Source organism: Telopea speciosissima, chromosome 7 (assembly GCF_018873765.1).
Source record: "Telopea speciosissima isolate NSW1024214 ecotype Mountain lineage chromosome 7, Tspe_v1, whole genome shotgun sequence".
Classification (NCBI taxonomy): Eukaryota; Viridiplantae; Streptophyta; class Magnoliopsida; order Proteales; family Proteaceae; genus Telopea; species Telopea speciosissima.
The window spans coordinates 8,436,633-8,457,166 of record NC_057922.1 but is presented as its reverse complement, the minus strand read 5'-3'; the positions used below and the strand labels follow the sequence as shown (position 1 = coordinate 8,457,166).

Here is a 20,534-nt window from a genome sequence, read left to right as displayed (position 1 = left end):
ACCAAGAAATTATGTGATTGCCCTGAGGGAACGTAATCAATTCTATCATAGGCATCAGACATACCTATCACAAGCTTCAGACATATCTAATTTTTATGTGTCACGGGCCCAAATCACATGCTCCTCAGTCTAGCCCAAGTGGGTCTTGGTGCCATCACCCGGCCCAACAAGAGAACTTGTAAGTTGCGTCATGGGAGGGGGGTTTATTTTGGTCATTTAAAGATTATGGACTTGTTAGTCATTTCAGAAAATCAAATGACTATTGCAAGTCCACTGATATTTGCATACAAGACTTCCTTCCAGAATCCAGAGTAATTACCGTTAGTTGGTTAGTTGGTTCGATTTTTTCCCTCCAAAAGCTGCAGACTCCATTCTACGCTTAATCAAAATTCAGTTCCTAGTTTTTTCCCTTTGGATTTCCCCGCCAATAGCACAGATGAAAATCTTAGAAATCTCGCCGGAACTCCGATCAAGCCACCATGGATCAAGTTCTAAGATAATCGTAGAAATTGAAGATTCGGTAACCGAAGCCGAACGTCTCTTGCCGGAAAACTCATCTGCTCTGGATAAGCTCTGCTCTAAGATCCAGAAGAGCCTCTCTAGATTGAACTCTGCTTGTCCGTTGTCCAAATCCGAGAAGCTTCAGATATGGAAGCTCAGTTATCGTCTGTGGAATGCTTGCGTCGATCTCTCAAACGCTACTGGAATTCGTTCATCGAGCAATGGTGCGAAGATCGATGAACAACAGGCAAATCTCCGCCAGATCTCCGCTGATCTGCTCTTTTTAGCAGGCGATGTTACCGGTATTCCGTCTCCGTCTTTGAAATCCGCTTCTTTCTTCTACAAAACTGGATTGATATGGCACGATCTGAAGAAGTTCGATCTCGCAGCGAGTTGCTTCGAGCGAGCCACTGATCTGACAGCGAAGATCGATGTTGATGAGATTTCCGACACAGGAGAACAGAAACTCCTCTTGGATCTGAACCTCGCGAGATCGCGTACCGCCTGGGAGGTATCGGAGCGAAATCTCGCTTTTACCTTACTGAATCGCTCCAAAGCCCTTTTGTTTGGATCTCCTGAGAGCTACAGAGCACTGGCAAACCAGTTTTTGTTATTTGGCAAACTCATGTTGTCGAAAAACCTGGAATCCGCCATTAAAGATGCTCTGAAGCTGATGAACGAAGCTTTGGATCTGTGCGAGAAGGGTTTAAGGATCGTTAGAAGGTCAGATGAATCACTGCCATTGAAGACGCTGAGATCGAAGTCTCTTCGCTTCATCGCAGCCGCGCATTTGCAAGGCGGAGAGTTCGAGAGCGTTCTCAAGTGCATTAAGGTCTTGCGAGAAGGCGGTGGAGACCAGCACCCAGCGTCATCGGTGCTAGCCATGAAGGCTTGGTTGGGCTTGGGAAGGCATAGAGAAGCAGAGAAGGAGCTTAGGGGTATGGTGGTAAATAAGGAGATTCCGGAGGGTATTTGGTTATCAGCGATAGAATCTTACTTTCAAGCTGCCGGCGTGGCGGGTGCAGAGACGGTGAAAGGAGTATTCCTAGGATTATTGGGGAGGTGCCACATCAGCGCCGGAGTGGCGGTTACGGTGGTCCACAGACTCATTGGGAGCGGCGGCAGCGGCAAAGATGGGTCGCTTGTGAGGGCAAAGGTGGTGGCGGAGCTGGTCTCCGACGACAGGGTCATGGCATTGTTTAACAGTGAAGAAGCAGCGAAGGAGAGAACCACATTGCATGCCCTTCTCTGGAACTGGTGAGTTCATGACTCTAATTAGCACAATTTCTTTAATAAGTAAAAGCTTTTTATTTAATTTCTTTCTGTAATTCACACTTCACAGCGGAGCGGATCATTTTGGTTCGAAAAATTACGAAACGAGCGTGGAGATGTTCGAAAAATCGATGCTTTACATCCCCTACAACATAGAGGGTAGAATCCTTCGAGCGAAAGGATTCAGAGTTCTGTGTCTCTGCCATCTTGGCCTCTCTCTGCTCGATCAAGCTCAAGAATTCATCGACGAGGCTGAGAAGGTAGTCTACCCAACTATCTCAATTAATAACTAACGTTGATATTGAATTTAATCAAATTGTGGTTTTAACTTTAACTTCTGATGGAATTTTCACAGCTCGAACCCAATATAACCTGCGCTTTCCTTAAGGTACTTCCATCTCTTTCCCTCTCTGTTCGACTCCTCCTAACCTGCCAAGATCTTCCCTTGTGCTTTTGTAATCGAACCCAATGTTGTTAATTATTATTATTTATTTTTATTTTGTGTTTGTGTGTGTGTGGTACTGTGCTTGCTTGCAGTTTAAGATCTGCCTTCAAAAGGAGGAAGAAAATGGAGCCATCAAACAGATGCAATCAATGGCTAACTGCCATGACTTCACCCCGGAGTTCCTATCTCTATCGATCCACGAAGCCATAGCTTGCCAAGCCCTCCCTGTGGCTATTGAGTCCCTGAAAAATCTCCTAAACTTCTACTCACCTGGAAAACCAATGCCCACACCAGAAGTAGTTGTGCTCAGAACACTAGTCACAATCCTCTCTCGAGAGACCACCAACGAGAACGAAATCTTAAAATTCACAAAACTGGCTAAGAAGCGGATGTCCGAGCTTGGTTCCGAGGCCTTCTTTGGGAAAGGAGAAGTCGGGAGACGTGAAAAGAACTGGTTTGCATTGAACTCATGGAATATTGGAACAAGAACGGGGAAAGATAAGAAATACGACTTGTGTGCCGAGTTCTTCGAGTCGGCTGCGGAGTTCTATGCTGCTTCAATCGACGGTGTAGTAGAAGAGAGCACCATGGTTTGCAAATCACTGATCTTAAGTGTATCTGCCGCCATTGCCGCAGAAAAGTCAAGCAATTCTCCGATGCCGGAATCTGATGTTAAAAGAGCCATCGAATTGCTCGATAGAGCCGGAAAGGTACGCTTATTAGGTTCTAATAGTTTCAACCCCGATGAGCAGAGCAGAAAAAATTAACAGTTTAAGTTCTCTCTTCACTACTGCAGATACTAACAGAGATATCATCTGGACTTCAAATGGTTAACGATGGAGCTGCCATTGAACCCAGGATCGTTTTCATCTACACGTTCAACGCTTATGATCTACGAGGAAGGCTTGAGAGTGGTGGAACCCAACAGCTCCAACTGGTCAAGAGCTTCGCGTCTTCAAAGGCTTGCACACCTGAGTATCTTCTTCAGATTGGGCTCAGCGCCTCACAAAGCCCACGGACCAACCCAGAAGCAGCCAACTTCGCCCTCAACGCTTCCCTCTCATCTCTCCTTGCCTCCCCTTCTCCAGACTACAAAAACATTGCCCTTATCATTAGGAAGCTAATCATGCTAGCAGGCTTTTATAAGGGTGATACTGATGATGAAGTATACAGCGCGTATAAACAGGCATACAGGATCATGGTGGGCCTGAAGGAAGGGGAGTATCCGACAGAAGAGGGGAAGTGGCTTGCCACAACGGCGTGGAATCGAGCGGCCATGCCGGTGCGTCTGGGACAGATTGCAGTTGCGCGGAGATGGATTAAGATTGGGTTGGAGCTGAGTCGGCACGTGCAGGGGATGGAAGGGTATAGGGAGTCCTTGGAGGAATTTGTTGCAGGTTTTGATGAGAAATTCTACGGTCATGTGGAGAAGGATGTGGGTGATAACAACAGTAGCAGTACGGCTCCAATTGTCTCGTAGTTTCTATAACTTCTTTCCTCCTGGATTGTGATCTTGATTAGACAGATTAGGTCTCTAATCTATAGAAGACCAAATCCATTTGGTCCATCAATTGGTCTTCTCTAATCTCTACTCTTCAGCTGTCCCAGATGAATTGTAAGTAAGTGGATGGAGGTAGTTTTCCTTCACCCACGGTTGAGGGATTTTAGTTGAAGGAGAATCCCTTGACTGAGGTGTTTGGATGGTGTGTAGTGGGTATCAACGAATAATAGAGGGGGTATTATCAACTTCATATTATAAGGATAAAAGATTTATGACCATAGATAGGTATACTTTTCGTTCATCCACCATGTAGGAAAACTTTCTCCGGTATGGATAGTTGAAAATTTGTATTCGATTAGTGTTCATATCTGTTTAGGAGAATCCGTATTTTAAAAACGGCTTTAGAAAACCATCTTATTCTGATAGTAAGCTATATTATCCTATCCAATTATGAAAATATACTTGAATAAAAAGTTTATAAATAATATTTTATAATACTACAATATTCTTACTAGTTCACAACATATTACATTTACATGGAATTAGATAAAAGAAAAAGATTCATGAGGACGTCTATGTAATTTTAAGTATGACACTTCAATATTAACCCTAGTGGGTAGGGGCTTCAACCTTTTAACACCAACCTTAGTTGGGTTTTCATTTTCTTCGGTTCTCATCTATTCAACCTAGACAATTAGGGATGTAAATGGATAGTTGAAAATCCATATCCAATTTGTGTCTGTATCCATTTAGGGGAATCCATATTTGAAAAATCAGTTTCTAGAAACTATCCAAATCCATTCAAAAACTAATCAAATGCGAATGCGGATAGTGCTATATCCAATTCTTATTCAATATATTACATCTCTAGTGAATTGAGATGTGCCTGTTATTTTTAATTTTGATTAGACCAGCCACAATTATAGCTATTAGCTAATGTGCCTTTTTGAATGGTTGGATTGAGAGGTCAAGGTTTTGGATTAACCGTATAATTCAATCAAATAACGGTTGTGGAATGACATGCATCCCATGTATATCCATTCATGCCTATGGTTTTTCAATAATTATTGTGCACTCACCAATCACCCTAGATTTTTGAAGTCGTGTTTTGACTGTGACAAACTTCGATGGCACTGAAACTTGACATATGAGCTAAGGGAGTTAGGAGTTTACATGTCCAATTATTTTTGGGGTCTTATTTGATTTATCACATGGCAGTTGTTGGCATTAATGTGGGTGTATGTGAAAGATTTCTACCACGAGAGTGTAGGAACTAAGTATCCTTTAGGCCCCATTTGTTTAGAGGGGACTTAGGTGGGGTGAGAGAATTGGGGTGGGAAAATGTTGATGTGATATTTCAAAATTTGGTTAATTTGGGGTGGTGAATTTACACAGGGGACATGATTAATTGCTTTATCTATTGATGTGGTACTTCAAAATTCCACTCCTTTGTTATCCAAAGTCCCCCCAATTGACAGAACTTTGGTTATTGTTCCAGGGAGCCCAGCATGCCCAGGGAGCATTTAGCTGTTGGGTTGTGCCACACACATCCCTAAGCATGCATCGAGATGTGTGCAGCACAACCCAACCCTTGGATGCCCTTGAACACTCCCTAAGCACTGAGCTCCCTGGAGAGGAGTCGAATCCAACTTTACTTCAACATTTCTATATCCCCACCAACATGTGGGTTCCATCTTCCCAATAATCCCACCCCACATTCCCCTCATTATGGGTTTGACCTTAGCTGTCATGACCTTGAATCTTAAGACTTATGGGTTGGTGTGCTCCCCCATTAACTTAGACGCTTGTATAGAGAGGCCAAGTGACCAAGTAGAGATCTCTTGCCTTTATATAATTGTAGGGTTAGGATGTGAATTTATTTCGATTATTAATTGGTAGATCCTGAACCGGACCAATATGCTATATTTGGTGGGCTGATTATGATTCCAAGCGATTCGATTTCGATCCGATTTTGATTCTGATTCAAAATTGACACCCTTACTTTACCCAGGCACAAAAAAATAAAACAAAAAAAGAGGATGGCCTTTCTTCCTCTCTTTCACGGTCATCTTAAAATATTGCCTTCTGGTGGTCTTGTCTGCGTTGATAGTGTGTGAGTGAGTGTGTGACTGCGTCTGTGTCAAATCCTATTTTCTGAAAATTAATATAAAAAAAAAAAAAGCTTTTTTAAGAAATAGGAGAAAAGCTGCCCAAAAACCAAGGAGAGAGAAGAATGACTACTCCCCTAAAGCTTTTGCTGCCTCTGAATACCGTCCTTTGTTCTTCAGATTTCCCTCCAAAACCTTCAAAAATCTTCTCCGATAACTCTAATTTTTCATCCAGAAACTCTGATCTCTTCAAGTTATATCCCATTTCTTCATCTTCTTTGTTCACTAGATGGGTCAGAGTAAAGGGATACCCGCAGTACCTGAGATGCTCGAAGATGGTATATTTCCCTCTTATGTCTCCTACCTTGATTTCTCTCATTTTTTGTTCTGATGATGCTGAACTTGTCTTTCCTCCCAATGTTTATGTTTAGACAATGGAACTGTCGCAGTGGGTTGGATTCAGAATGGCTTTCTGAAAGTTGGGTTTAGGGATTTTTTTTCTATTAGTTTTATTCACTTATTCGCTTTTGACGTGATATTCTTCTTTTTAGTAACAATCTATTGAAAAGCGGGCTGTATCTTTTTCTATGATTTTGAATCGGTTAGATATGTAGAATTTCCTTTCTTGTGGTTTGCAAATCCTTTTCTGCAGTCTGATATGTGCTTTTATTTCAAATTTACAAGGAAAACTTGCCTGGCGTATTTCCTGCTTCAAGTTCCGTCGGACGCATTGTGTTGGTTCAAAAATGTCGATTCAATTGTCCTAATGATTGAATTATTTTAATCTGTTAAGTTATCTTGCCATTTGTTTCTGATAGCATTTGTTTAGGTCGATTTTGAAGAATCGACCTTTTTTAAGTTCATCTATATCAACCTAAGTGCTATTGCTGAGCACATGGGGAAATTAATTTATGCTATAGAGTTTGATAAGTCGAGTGTTCTTACTGATTTTATGTTAGTCCATCTGTCCATGTCACCCAGGCAGTTCAAAATAGGATCCCTTGCCAGTGTAGGATACGTATAGATTCTGACACCAACAGAACAGACACGCCTGGTACTTTTGCCTCTTTTATGCATTCTCATTTGTATATATATACTACGCACCAATAGGCATATATAATTTGTATTTCTTTTTATAGTTCTAATTAATTTTAGACCATGCTCAACTAGACTTAAAGGGAATACTAATAAGTTTGCGACAATCTGACAGATGTAAACGTATATGTAAACGATTTGATCCTTCCATAATACTAAACATAATAGTTATATCGATATATAATTATATGCAAATATAGAAATCTTTAAACATATGAATTTATACTGCAGAGTCCTTGAATCCATTTCTATGGATTTGCGGAGCCTAACATCTGCTGTTTGTGTTGGATTCTAACACCCATACCCTTATCCATGTAATGTAGATATTAGTTAATTCTACACTTATAGGAGAAATTATTCTTGAATTTCTAGCTGCCTATTTTTCTTGTTTGACTTCGTTTAACTCTCCTGATTAGAACTGTTTAATGTTTGGAGATACATTTTATGTACCTGAACCCAATGTTACCTATCTTAGTTAGGTAATTCATTCAACACACTAGCTTAACTGTCGAGATTCGACTTTCTTCCCTCTGGATTCAGGTTGCCATATTTGACCTGATTCTGGGTTGGGCTCATAGTTATCAAGGCGGGAAGGTGACCACGGAGTTTTAGAGAGGAAAAAATCAAGGTGGCGACGACATGGCAGTAAGGCAACCAAGGAGCCCGGACGCCATGGCGACAACTTGATAACTATGGTTGGGCTTTGGCATTTTGAATGTTCCTTAACGTTATTTATACTGGTGGATAGGGTTTTATGTTCGTGTTTTATGATGCTTAAATTGGTTCTTGTTGTTAACCTAATTAAGGGGTTGATTATTTTATTTACTTTTCATACAATATTTTACATATGTGTAGTGAATTAACGCTTAATGGGTAAAGTCTCATTTCCCCCCCCCCCCCTCTCTTAGTCTACTCTATGGATTTTATCTTGAGAGACTATTTATGATACTTCATTTACCATTAGAATATTTTCGCATTCTGAAGATAAAGATCCCTAAATCAGATCTATCTACTCTAGATATCCCTTTTCATGTGATTGTATCCATCAAATGATGGGTCCCACTTCCATTTGGTTTATTGTTTTGGTTCCTTTTCAAGACATTAAAAAGCATTTTACTGTGTCGTTTATGTATTTCCAAAACTTAGTTGCGTTGCTTTGGATTATATGCAGAATCTATTCATGGTTTTGTTGGTTTTCACTGCTAATTTTATATTAGGGGCTGCTTTGTTTTGTTTATCATAGTGGTTTTGTGGATATTCAATGAAGGATCAAGATATGGGTAGCTGGAGGAGTGAAGGGGAAAACAGGGGAAGCATGTTTGGATCTGATGAAGAGATAGGTACACAAGTTCCAACCCAAGTTCAATCGCTTGTTGAAGGTTCAGGGTCAATGGTTGTGTCAGAGTTCAAGCCTGTCACTGATGTTGACTATCTACAGGTACATTGTCTTCATGTTTAAACTCATAAATTATTATTATTAGCTTTGTGTTCCATTTTCTTGTATTAGTGAATCATTGATTCCTTGTTCACTTCTTTGATGAGGTTCATATTGGGATTGAGGGAAGAAGCCAAGGTCCTACTTCCATATGCTTAGTTCAGTGTTGTGGTATTAATGGGATAGGGTCTGACAGAGGATGTCTTTTTTGTCCTCACTTTGCTGAAGAACATGACATTATTACCTGACATGCAGGGTATTTGTTAACCATTTGGCATGTGTATTCAGATCTCTTGAAAGTGTTGTACTGGTAATGTGTGAGGATTGTGAAAGTTAGAACACTTTTTTTTTTCTTTGGCTGATGAGGTCTTCTTGGACGACCCACAACTTATCCCAACCTGGACTCCCCGGAGAAAGCAAATGTTTACTTTGTGTTCTCCCTTCCAATTTTCAGTTGTACAGGGGATGCGGAATTAATATAATGATGATAGTAGTAGTAATAATAATAATAATCACTTTTATCATTAATTTTTGACAGTGTTCTAATTTTTGCAGGAGCTGTTGGCCATTCAACAACAAGGGCCAAGAGCAATTGGCTTCTTTGGAACGCGGAATATGGGTTTTATGCACCAAGAACTTATTGAGATCCTCAGCTATGCGATGGTTATAACTGTATGACCCTATATATCACACAAGAAATCTAGTTCATCCAACTGCAAAACTTGGATGCATCGACACACATTTTGGTTTCTTTGACCACACTTTTAGAATTATTTGTGATGGAAGATTAGTTTTAATTAGTTAAATATAAGTCTCATATATCCAAGTCTTTAAATTATTATTATTAATTTTTTTTTTTTGGGGGGGGGGGGGGGGAGAGGGTAAGTGTTAACAAATTTGACATATCATGTTCATCTTGGATTTTGACACCCACTCTTCTATCCCTACAACGTAACTAATAAGTGGATCTCAGTGCCTCACTGAGGTATCAGTTCTACTGATTGTTGGTTGTACCAAACATTCAAAAAGCTCAAATAGTGTGAGAATAGTTGTGGTTGCAGCAGTCAGATCCTACTTTGCCTTCATCAGACACACACCCAAACTTGTGTTCCCATGCATCACCTTTGTGAGAATTTTGAAGGAAGAAAGTTTGTGATGCTCCAGGTCTTAACCGAAAATGCAATTAAGATTTAGAATCAAAATCCATCAAGAGAATTGACTATCATAGTTGTCAGGGTGCCGAGGCAAGGTGGTGGGCAGCAGCCTTGTGGCCTAGACAAGGCCTAAGCCAAGTCAAGTCAGCCAATTTGAGACGCCTTAATTCCCCATTTTTTAAGCCTATTCCTAGTATGTTTGCCAACTCTGGATATGTTTTTTCTTCTTCTTCCACTTGTCCCCCTTTTCCTTGTCTGGTCTGGGTGATCAAACATATACGGTGACAGATGTCTAGGACATTTCAGACTGCCTAGGCGAGGCCTTGACAACTATGTTGAATTGCTGACTGTTAACTTGGACATTCTTAGTGGTTTATTTTATTGAAAACTGTAAATTTCCCTGGTAGGCACTGTGTATTTTTATCTGCTCCATTTCCCCAAGTTCCTCTAATAGGGGGGGGGGAGGGGTGGACCCCACCCGGGCAGTGTGTTCAGGCAGGGGTAGGGTGGTCATTTCTGCCCCCTCTATTAGAGGAACTTGGGGAAATGGACCTGCCCAGGAAATGGAGCAGAGAAAGATCCTAGGCACTGTCCAGTGACAGGTGTTCTGGCTCACTAATGGACTCACATCTTAGATTTTCCGAATTAAGGTCTCAAGATTTCTAAAACCTGGATTTATGTTACAGAAAAACCATATTTATACATCTGGAGCATCAGGGACGAATGCAGCTGTCATTAGAGGTGCCTTAAGAGCTGAGAAACCGGAACTGCTTACTGTTATCTTACCCCAAAGTCTGAAAATGCAACCTCCTGAAAGCCAGGAATTGCTGTCCAAGGTAATTTCTCATTTTCATTCTTGTGGTATGTATGAGCTTGCATGCATCACAGGTGCATTTCTCATGCTTCTTCTTTTCATGGAATCACATGAGACAAACTTTTTCTTATTTGAAACTCCTGGAGCTGGTAGATGAGTAACCAATGGCTTTTTAGCTGTTGTCTCAAGCCTGCTATGAATTAATATGACACTGAATTTTCAAAAGCTGCGGATTGATGTATACTTAGTTGAAAAGATTAAGTTCTGAGTTGTATAAAATTTGGTGGCTGCATCCTCCCTTCCCCCCAAAAAAAATAGAAGAGAAAAGAAAAGGGACTGGATGAATGTCAAACTCTGGTTTTGACACAACTATTCTGTAAGTCAATGTGGTTAGGGCATTATTAGCTGAGCATCCAAAAGCTTGCTGATTGACTTGTAACTTTGCTATGTCAACTAACGGGATATGTGAGTGATTAATTTTGAACAACTCTTCTATGGAACTTGATGATTTCTTCAGTGAGTCAGATGATTAAGTTAAAAAATCAGGGTCTGGTTTCAGAGTTTATGCGACATCCATACCACATTATTCACCCCACAAACTGCATTTTCTCGTACTGCTCCAACTATTCCTACTTCATGCATTTAGGATATTCATCTTTTCAAGAAACTGCCATTAATTAGCTAGCTCTTCCAAAAAAAATGTAAATAAAAGAAGTAAAACTTGAATTTTTTTTGGTTTTCTGCTTGTGCCTTTTAATTACTGCACAATTAAATTAAACCATTTCCAAAATTAACTAGGTTGGCTGCATGATTCTGTTTCCTCATTCCATTATGTTTTAGGCTATATGTTCCGCTACCTTGCAAGAACTTTTTTATTTTCTCACCTCTCTCTGTCTTTCAAGTCATTTGGCCTTCCCCTTGCTAGTTTGATCTACATTCAATGGTCTTCATTATAAGTGGCTGAACCATGTCAATTGGGGCCTGCATGATGACACTTCTGTTTCAGGGCAAAAAAACTCATTTGGTTACGCATAATAATTTCGACTTCTAGGCCAGAAATGAAACAGAAACGCGTTTGTTATGCACAATCATTTCTGTTTCTAGAACTTCTAGAAAATTTCAAAAATGTCATTGAATACCCAAATATTTGGTGGAGGTGGAGATGGTGGCGGTAGTGGTGGTGGTGGCGATGGTGGAGGTGACAACGGAGGTGGCGGCGGTGGTGGTGGAGGCAGTGGTGGAGGTGGTGATGGTGGCAGTGGCAGTGGTGGTGATGGCGATGGAGGTGGTGATGGGGGTGGTGGTGGAGGTGGTGGTGTTTTATTTTGAACATGAAATTACTGCTTTGCCCATCAAATTAACTATGTGTTCATTAAAGAGCAACTCTCCCCTTATTTCTTCCTTTTATTTCTGGGACAGAGAAGCTTCAAATTGGAGCTTCTTTTTTTATATTTCTCAGCAACTTTTTTGTCCCGGTTCATTCCCAGTAACAAAAAAATGAACCGGTGTCAACAAATGAATTTCTCTTATTTTTCTGTTCCTTGGAACAAAAAAACAGAGAAATAGAGAAACATAAGTGTTATCATGCAAGCCCTTGACTTTTCATCTCTTATGAGGTAAATGGTGAAATTTCTATAACCATGAGAGATGAGACACTTCGGGACTAGCCATAAAGACCTTAGGGACCATTGCTTCAGCTGTCAGCATGAAGACAAGGGTTCAAGTTTTGGGCAGCCAATTCATCTAAACATGTCGAAGGTTACCCACTCCAGTCTACCCCTCCTGCACCCTACATAAACGGGACTACTACTGAGTTATGGACTTTTTTAGGCATTACGACATTAGCATGGCCCATTTTCTTATTGGCTGATTCAGGAGTAGAGCTTATAAAAATAAAGAGGAGTTAGGGACTGTTTACAAACAAGAACTTAGGGTCCCAGTCTCAATTACAAACAACAACTTAGGGTCCCAGTCTCAATTGCCAATTGGCCATGCATGGCACCATGAATTATTTATGGTGCAGATACTATTTACTTATAAGGCCCTTCGGAAACCTTATGCTCTGTCTAAATGCAGAGCCCTGGGATGGGAAATAGCCCAACAAAAGGTTCTTACTGCTGATGTATTCCAACAAGAGAGGGTTGTTGGATATTTCTCTCCCCATTTCTGATTGATGTACTTGAAGGTTGTGGAGTTGGTTGACCATTGTTTATTATTCTGTTAATTTGACAGAAAGGTCTGAACTAATCTGTGGTCAGTGTTCCAGTTGCATAAGCTTTCGCTAGGAGAGGACAATTTCTATGAGATTATTCGTCCTTGGCACTTGTTGGGGTATTTGGGATGAGAGAAATGCCAACCTCTTTTCTGATATCCTTACCACTGTCATCCAGCGTATCAGAGTGAAAGTTTCCCTCTGGCCTGCTGCTGTTCCATCCTTGCCATTTGTGTTGCTACCCTGGTTCTTCATTTATTGCCAAAAATTCCCCAATGTAGAGGCTGTCAATGGGAATTCAGAATTTGCAGAATAAACAGCTTTAGTTATATCTATTTTTCCAGAATGTACCTTACAGTGCTGGGACACAAATCATACTGATAGAGCGTTTGTCAATTCTCGTTTTAGAATGTTGTTGCTCTGTTGCTTTAATGTGCGATGCATTTCTTTTCTTGGGGGTAGAGACTTCATGAGATTGCTAGGCAATAGATAAAAGGTTAAAGGCCATGGGAAAATTTCATAGAGACCTACTTCATGTTGTTTAAGTATTTAAGTAACTATTGAATTGGACTGAACAATGAAAGCAGTAGAATTTATTTTTTTTGGGTGGGGGGGGGGGGGGGGGGAGAAGGTGGGGGGCACAGGGTATGACTACTTTATTTTAATTGGGTACTTCTAATTTGGACTGAACCGGATTTCTTTCTTTTTCAGAGTCAATGATCCATAATCAATCTGTAAACTACCAGCAGAAATGGGAATTGATACTTCATCTTAAAATCGTATAACAGTGTTATCTAGGTCTCATCTTGGAGACCAGGTGGTTGAGAGGTGCTTGGCAACATGTGCCTAAGCAGTAGGCAAGCTTAAACAAGCACTTGAGTAGTGACTAAGCATACCCTCAGGCAACAGGGCATGCACCTAGGTCTAGTCATAATATATATAGATACCCCTTTATTCTCCTTTTTTCAAATTTGTTATGCTGTATAACTATCGTATCTATGTCTTTCATTGAATAAACTTTTATTTACAATAATTCATCAATTTTTTATTCATAGTATGAGAAAAAAAATATTTTATGTATTTGCTCTAGCTTGTCTACTTTCTTCCATTCTTATACACCTACTGTATATTTTTTGCTACACTGCATCAAATATGTTAGTTGCTTTTAAAATGAATCAGAATAAGCAACCTAGGGTCTTTGGTTTCAAGGATTTTTTGGTGTACTAAAGTCATTATGAATTTCTCTCTCTGAGGACCATAATCCAGCAAGAATCCTGCTTTCCCAGGGTCATAGGAGTGGACTGATGCCGGACCTAACTTTCAGTACTTCTTTGCAAGAAGTGGCCATCCTTGGACTTGACTGCATCTTCACATTAGCAGCCTGACCTTTTACCATTGCACCAAATAATAGTACCTCCTGGTTGATATTTTATGTAAAAACAACCTAGTAGTGCAGGCCCGATTTAAAGCTTGGTTTAAATTTGGGCCAGGTTTTGGTATAGGTTTGGTTTGGGCATTAGTTTTGAGTATTTATTGTTGTAATGGGCGGAAATATAAGGCCCAAAAGTGGGGTTTTAGGTGGATGCTCGAAAATTCTTATTTTATTAGTGGGTCTCATATTGCAGAGATCAATATTATTCTAAGTTGTTAGTCTTTAAGTTCATTTAGGAAAGTTATTGTCCTAATTAGTTGTCTAGTTAGGAAAGTCTTAGTAATTGAGTCAATCTAGGATATTTTATTTCAGTTTCTATAAATAAAGAATGTAATCAACCCCCCCCCCCCCACGGTTGAAATTGAATAAATTTATTTGGTTTGTCGTCTGCAATGGCTGAAGTTTTTCTCCCTCCCTTTCTTTTGTAAGGGATTTCCTCTCTCCTTTATTTCTTTTCTCTGTTCTTATTCCTCTCTCTCATTTCTCTCTCATCCCCACGGTAAGAGATCTTCTTCACTTTTTTCTTATCTTTCTTCTCTGCTTCCCCATGTTTTACTTATTTCTTCTTCTCTCCCTTTATTAATTTGTTCAATTTTGTATTCTAGTTTTAAGGATGATTTTATTTTTTTCACTCCAATAAAATTTGTTTTCCTCCTCCTTTAGTGGAACTGCACATCAGATTAATTCCCTCTTCTTTCCTTCCATTGTAAGCTATTTAAGACCTAACCTCCGGAACTTCTCTCCCCTCAATTACTCCACATTAATTGCGATTATTTGAGCTAATTAAAATTCGGTGTTATATTGAAAATTATACTTGAAATCTGGTAGTTACTCGGTAGAAAATCTAACCGGTAATTTTGAGATCAGATCTGGCCCACATCTAGCCGTCAGATTGAGATCTCCTCTATTCCATTGTTGGGCCCATTACTTGCAGGCCAATCAGATCTGATTGGATCTGCATCACCTAGGATACCAACAATCCATGGCCCAGCTTTGCCTTGGCATTTTGATAACATTGGTGCAAAACAATGGTGAAAATCTGTAGTACATTGTACCTAAAGGTTAAAACTGTAGGACTTGTATGTCTGTAAGTGCATAAGGATTTTTCTTAAAAGCTATATTTACTGTTTGATATTTTATTATTTTTATCTTATTTGCAGGTTAAGAATGTCATTGAGAAACCCCACAACGATCATCTGCCTTTAATCGAAGCCAGCAGGTGTGTTAGAGCTTCCTTTTCTTTCTCATGATTTCAGTAGTTTTCCTTATAGCCTGGAATTTAATGCCAGCTTGTTTGATAGAAAGGCAGGAATTCACCTGCGATGCTACTGGAATCCAACCAGATAGCCACCTGAGAATCTCTACGAAGTAATTCTGCAATATCTGGATCATGTTGGAAAAAAAAAAAACTCGAGCTTCCATTCATAAATCCATGAGTTAGGCCATAGACTAACTTTACATCTATACAAAATTCATAAAAAAACAACTCTCCAATACTTCTAAACTGATTTGGAACTCAAACTACTTCTTAGAATAGCTAAATAGACATGTATTTGACATTTCTACCTAAACTAGGTGATGCAGTTCAGAAGAGCAAGAAGCCCAGTTGCAGACCAGGCCATCATTTAGTTCAGAATTGGACCAATACTTGATCCAATCCATGCTGGACCACTTCGGTGTCCAGATTCAGTGAATCATTCCAGTCTTCAGCTGGGATCTTATCAGTTCAGCCTAGTGAGCAGTCCAAAAAGTGGGAACAGTTTAGCAGCTTTTTTTTTGTTTTGTTTTGTTTTTTTTTTTAAATATCATTTTATTATAAGGGAAGTAGTTTTATGTCCTGGAGTGTGGCTTATGCCAGAACTTCCATGTGTCTATCTTTCTCCTCCTCAAAACATGGGGGCAGTGGTGTCTTTTCATATGGAGAGGAGAGAGATAAACTCATGGGAGTGCTGGTGTAGGCCACACTCCCAGAGTTTTTTCCCCTTGTTATAATTAGTAGGGTGGATTAGGACTCTATGATGTGTTCTAGGGTAGATAAGATGAGGTTAGTAGGACACAATGCCCACACAGGACAGAAACACAGCAATCCAAGTAAGTTCACCATATGGCAGAATAGATAGAGTCAAATAAATCAAGGTTCAACAGTTATGAGCCATTAAACCCTGCAATTGAATTCTGCTTTTTGTCAGGATTTTAAGTTTCTACTTCAAGAAGGAAACCTGCAGAACTTTGAATTTGGCCCTTAGATTTAAATCATATCTTACATTTCTGTTCTTCTAATTATGAAAATTCAACCAGAATTTCAGTCCCATCAGACCTTTCTTTCTTCTGTTATAATATTTCTCTGCTTGTTGATTTGGTTCCTACCTTCCTGCGGTTCTGGTTTATTGGAGGTTTTCTAACCCTAAGCCTTAGGTCCCTAGAAACCCCATTATTAGGACTTTAAACTGTAGTATGAACTGAAAGTAAAACCTAACCAGATTTCCTAATAACTCTAGGACTTAACTCATTTTACTTTAACTCAAAAAGGACATTAAAGACGTGTTCTAAATAACCCCACAAATTTGGACTAAGTACATCCTACTTGAATAATCTTGTATTCTTAGCTATTCTAAGCCCACTAAAGTGGCCTGCTGCAATGAAAACCCTTAGGAACAAAGGCTCAACATGTATGTAATCCAACCCAAGATTTATTTCCACTAAAATAAAGCCCATCTATGTGATTTTCCTGCATAACTTACATCGGTTAGATCTCCTATAAGGCTTGTAATGAATGGATGAATTTGCATGGTCTGTTCGTAAAATCAATATGGCCATAAGGGTTGACTGGAAGATTACCGTCATCTATGTTGGATACACATGATAGTGTGCAAGTCATGGGAATCATTGAGCTCATAAGGTTTGCTGAATAAGAAAATAATGGGGACTGCAATCTTAATTAATGTGTTGTTATTGTCCAGCTGTACTTCAAGTTCTTTGTTGCAGTATCAAGTTTCCACACCATATGACACCTGTTCTCTGTTTTCTTTCAAACATGTTCCCTTCCAATAAAACAAAAAGAAACAAAACTCCATGTTCTTTTCAAGTAGAGGAGTAATGATCGTTTCCTTGTCTTCCCACTCTTTCCAGCTATCCAGTTCTAATGGAACTAAAAATGATAAATTTGGTTCTTTGTTGCCATACTAAATAGGATAGAAAATAGAATATCTTTGGCTTTACAACAGAAAAAGGGGAGCAATCGGTGAAATTAGCTGTGACACATTCACTGGGATTATAAACTACCAATCCTTTATGTGGGATTTTGAACTATTTTGTCAGCTTTTTTCTAAATCCGCAAGTTGCTCTGCAGAATGTTTAATTCTAAAATCTTTGTTTCCCCACTTGATACCTCTTTTGTGTCTAATCGGGTAATTGTATGATGAAACAACAGATTATGTAACTGGGACATCATCTCGCGTGTACAGCAGGTCATTTGCTTTGCCTTCCATGACAGTAAGTTGATCATGGAAACATGTCAAGAAGCAAAGAACCTCAGGAAGATTGTGACTCTCTTCTACTTGGATTGAGGTGGAGAAACAGGTCTTTTTGTTCATACATTGTTAGATATAGTCCTTACATTAATAAGTGGAAGAAGGAATGATTGTTCTTTTTACATTGGATTATCAAGGATACGGGGGGCCTATTTGTTCCTCTTTCCTTGATTGAGAGGGAGGAAGACTGTTTATTTATCATTGATTTCATTTTAAGAAATGGAAGAAAATATGCTGGAAGAAACTGTTGTCCAAAGTTCATTAACACAACCCCCCCCCCCCCCCCCCCAAAATTAAAAAGTTGTTTCTGTTGTCAGTGCTGTTTTTTTCCTTTTTAAGGGAGAGGAAGGGGGGTGTTTGTTGGTGTTTACATGAAATTCCTGGTGGAGGTTAAGTAAGGCTGTGCCCAACAATTTCTTTTAGAGAAACAAGCCCAAGTCTTCAGAGTGGTGGAACCGGAGCGGTGATCACCTCTTAAGTAGCTGGGTTAAGGTTTTGTTGAGTTCTCTTATAAACAGTTGTGTTGGTAATTGAGATTACACCTCTTCCACATTCAGATTTACCATGGAGATCTAGCTTTGAAAAAAGGGGGCAAGGATGCAAGGAACATTTGTGCATTCTTTTATTCTCATCTTTCTCACACTACAATGGCATGGAGAAAAAGTCATGGGGTTTTGTTGCATTCTAACTGATGAGAGAAAAAGCATCTGGAGCCTCATTTGCTTCGGATCACCTTTACCCAACCCTAGTTTTGGTAGTTGAAATCCTGTCCCTCAGATTGGGGATGTGTTGCTGTTATCATTGGATTTCAGTGTTGTTCTTCACTCGGATTTCCGGGTGTTGATTCTTTTTGTTTGGTTGATGATACTCCACCGGTTGATGGAAATCCTTAGCATCATCAAGGATATTAAGCAGTTGCAAAGGAATTTTGTTTTTATATACAAGGGTGTACCTAGTGCATGAGGCTCCTGCCATTGCTGGGATTGGGGAGGATTATAATGTACACAGACGTACCCCTGCTTTCGCAGGCTGCTTCAATTTTGTTTCCTTGCTAAATGGGCTTTTACTTGTCCTTACCAGGGTCTGTGGGTTTCCTCTTTTCTTGAGGACCATCTTTGTATTGTAAATCAATTTTTGCCTAATGTGAGGCTGTGACAATAATATATTTTACTCTAGTGGGTTTGCACAAAAAACAAAAAGTTTTTAATATTTTTTTGCTGTTGGGTTCCATTGCCTTTCTTCCCCTGATTAAATTACAAAAGTAATATTAGAAAATAGAAACAATAAAAGATTGGAATTCAGATAGAACATTTTATTAAGGGAGAGCGTTCACTGTGGGGGAGCGCAGGGGTCTGTGTACGCAACAGCCAACGAGAGTCCGTGCAGGCATCTTGTATGGAATTTCCGGCTTGAATAGGGTGTGGGGCCGGTCATTTTGCCCCCACTGTGTCTAGGCATGGCCTCCATCCCCTCTCCCACAGAGAACATTTGATCTTTTATTAAAGGTTTTTTTCGGTAAGTATCTTTTATTAAAGTTGAAATCATAATAGGTGCTACTTCTTGTCAGTTGTCATAACAGTATGGTGAATTAAGAAATTGTAATCTTATTTTACCCTTCAATATAAAAAAGAAAAAAAAAATCATATGTAACTAATCACCGATGTGACCGTCGTGTACTGCCTCTTCTCTCTTCAATGGGTTTAAATCCACGAGTCAATGATGGAACTGCCCCTGTTGATTTTGATTCAAAATGGATCGAAATTAGTCCCAATAACCCTAGAATCGGCCATTCAATCTAAAATCTCACTGATTTAGGGAATCTTGACATGAAATTGGGTTTGGTCCCGGCTCCGATTCATTGTTTTCTGAAACACTGAGTTATAGCTAAATGAAAAATTAGCCAACCAAAGAAAAGGGGGAGGTGATTTGGACACCCCCTATTTTCATAAACCAGTCACCATCCACCCTCACAAAAGGTCAGGGTATAAGATCATTGTTCAAAGAATCAAAATGGATCAGTCGATTCAAATCAGAATTGGTCAAGCCAGATTTTGATTTTATTCGATTTCTAAACTCCTCTTTTGAATTGATCATGAATGCACTTTTAGATCTTCATTTATGGGTTTTTTTTAGTCAGACACAGAAAAAATCAATGACACTGACTCTTATAACAAGATTTATAAAACTTATGAATGAAAAACTCCAAAAGAATCACAAATGTGTTATAAGGGGTGGAGGAGTTTTTATGGAAACAAAATTAAAATGTGATGGACTCTGACATGTACGTTCACCTGTTGATACGTGCATGCAGATGATCCATTTTCCAACCTCAATACTAATAACGCTACTAACTTAATAACTAAACTAACTGCTCTCATGTACAATCAGCAATAAATACCTTATCGTGCATGACCCTATCAGAAAGAGAACTTAAATCCATTAGAAAGTTTAAAAAAAAAATTGAAAAAAAATGAGAGAAAGAAAGAAAGAAAAAACTTGGAAATGGCTAGAGATATGGATCCAACCAATCAGCTACGGTTTTTGTAGATGAAATTTTTTGTTCCCCTTCTTGCCCCTTTATACAAAAAATGGAGGACCTAGTGACCTACACAATGTTAATGCAGGTTCTGATTTGACAACTGAGAGCATGTGAGCTGACTGAGCTCCAATGGAAGACCAGAACTAAAATAGTGGGTTCTTATATTGCATCATTTCATTTGGTAACTACTTGTTTTGAAGTGCATAGTTCCACAATATCCAAATGGGGTTTTACCAAATTTAGTTTAGCCTGGGAGCCATCAATCTTGCTTAATCCTGTATTTTCCTTCCTATTTCCTATTCTATCATCCGTCTCCTTCCTCTTATGAAATTGTAAATCAGCTATTTAGAACATACCCTGATTTCTCTTGTGGAATTCTTGATTGGCTAAATAGTACATACCACCATAGAATACAATCTATCCCTAATTGAAAGTAAGACTCTGTTTTCCTTTAGCTATGGTGAAGGGAAATCCCTTGATCACAGCTTTTGGGTGA

At 39.4% G+C, this 20,534-nt stretch overlaps 2 protein-coding genes across 3 annotated transcripts; both read left to right on the top strand.

Moving 5' to 3' along the window:
• The first annotated feature begins 415 nt into the window (after window positions 1–415).
• On the top strand, window positions 416–3,815 carry LOC122667422 (TPR repeat-containing protein ZIP4). The gene is made up of 5 exons (XM_043863688.1): window positions 416–1,758; window positions 1,844–2,033; window positions 2,129–2,161; window positions 2,311–2,928; window positions 3,015–3,815. The coding sequence occupies exons 1-5, from the start codon at window positions 437–439 to the stop codon at window positions 3,696–3,698; spliced, it is 2,847 nt and encodes a 948-aa protein (XP_043719623.1). The 5' UTR covers window positions 416–436; the 3' UTR covers window positions 3,699–3,815.
• Window positions 3,816–5,856: 2,041 nt separating this feature from the next.
• Window positions 5,857–17,743, top strand: LOC122667424. Of its 2 annotated transcripts, none has more exons than XM_043863690.1 (6): window positions 5,857–6,165; window positions 8,166–8,360; window positions 8,913–9,029; window positions 10,198–10,347; window positions 15,130–15,188; window positions 17,400–17,743. In XM_043863690.1, the coding sequence occupies exons 1-6, from the start codon at window positions 5,953–5,955 to the stop codon at window positions 17,533–17,535; spliced, it is 870 nt and encodes a 289-aa protein (XP_043719625.1). In that variant the 5' UTR covers window positions 5,857–5,952; the 3' UTR covers window positions 17,536–17,743. The 2 variants fall into 2 exon arrangements, with proteins under 2 accessions (XP_043719625.1, XP_043719626.1); XM_043863691.1 differs by having other exon boundaries at window positions 5,860–6,162.
• The last annotated feature ends 2,791 nt before the right edge of the window (window positions 17,744–20,534 follow it).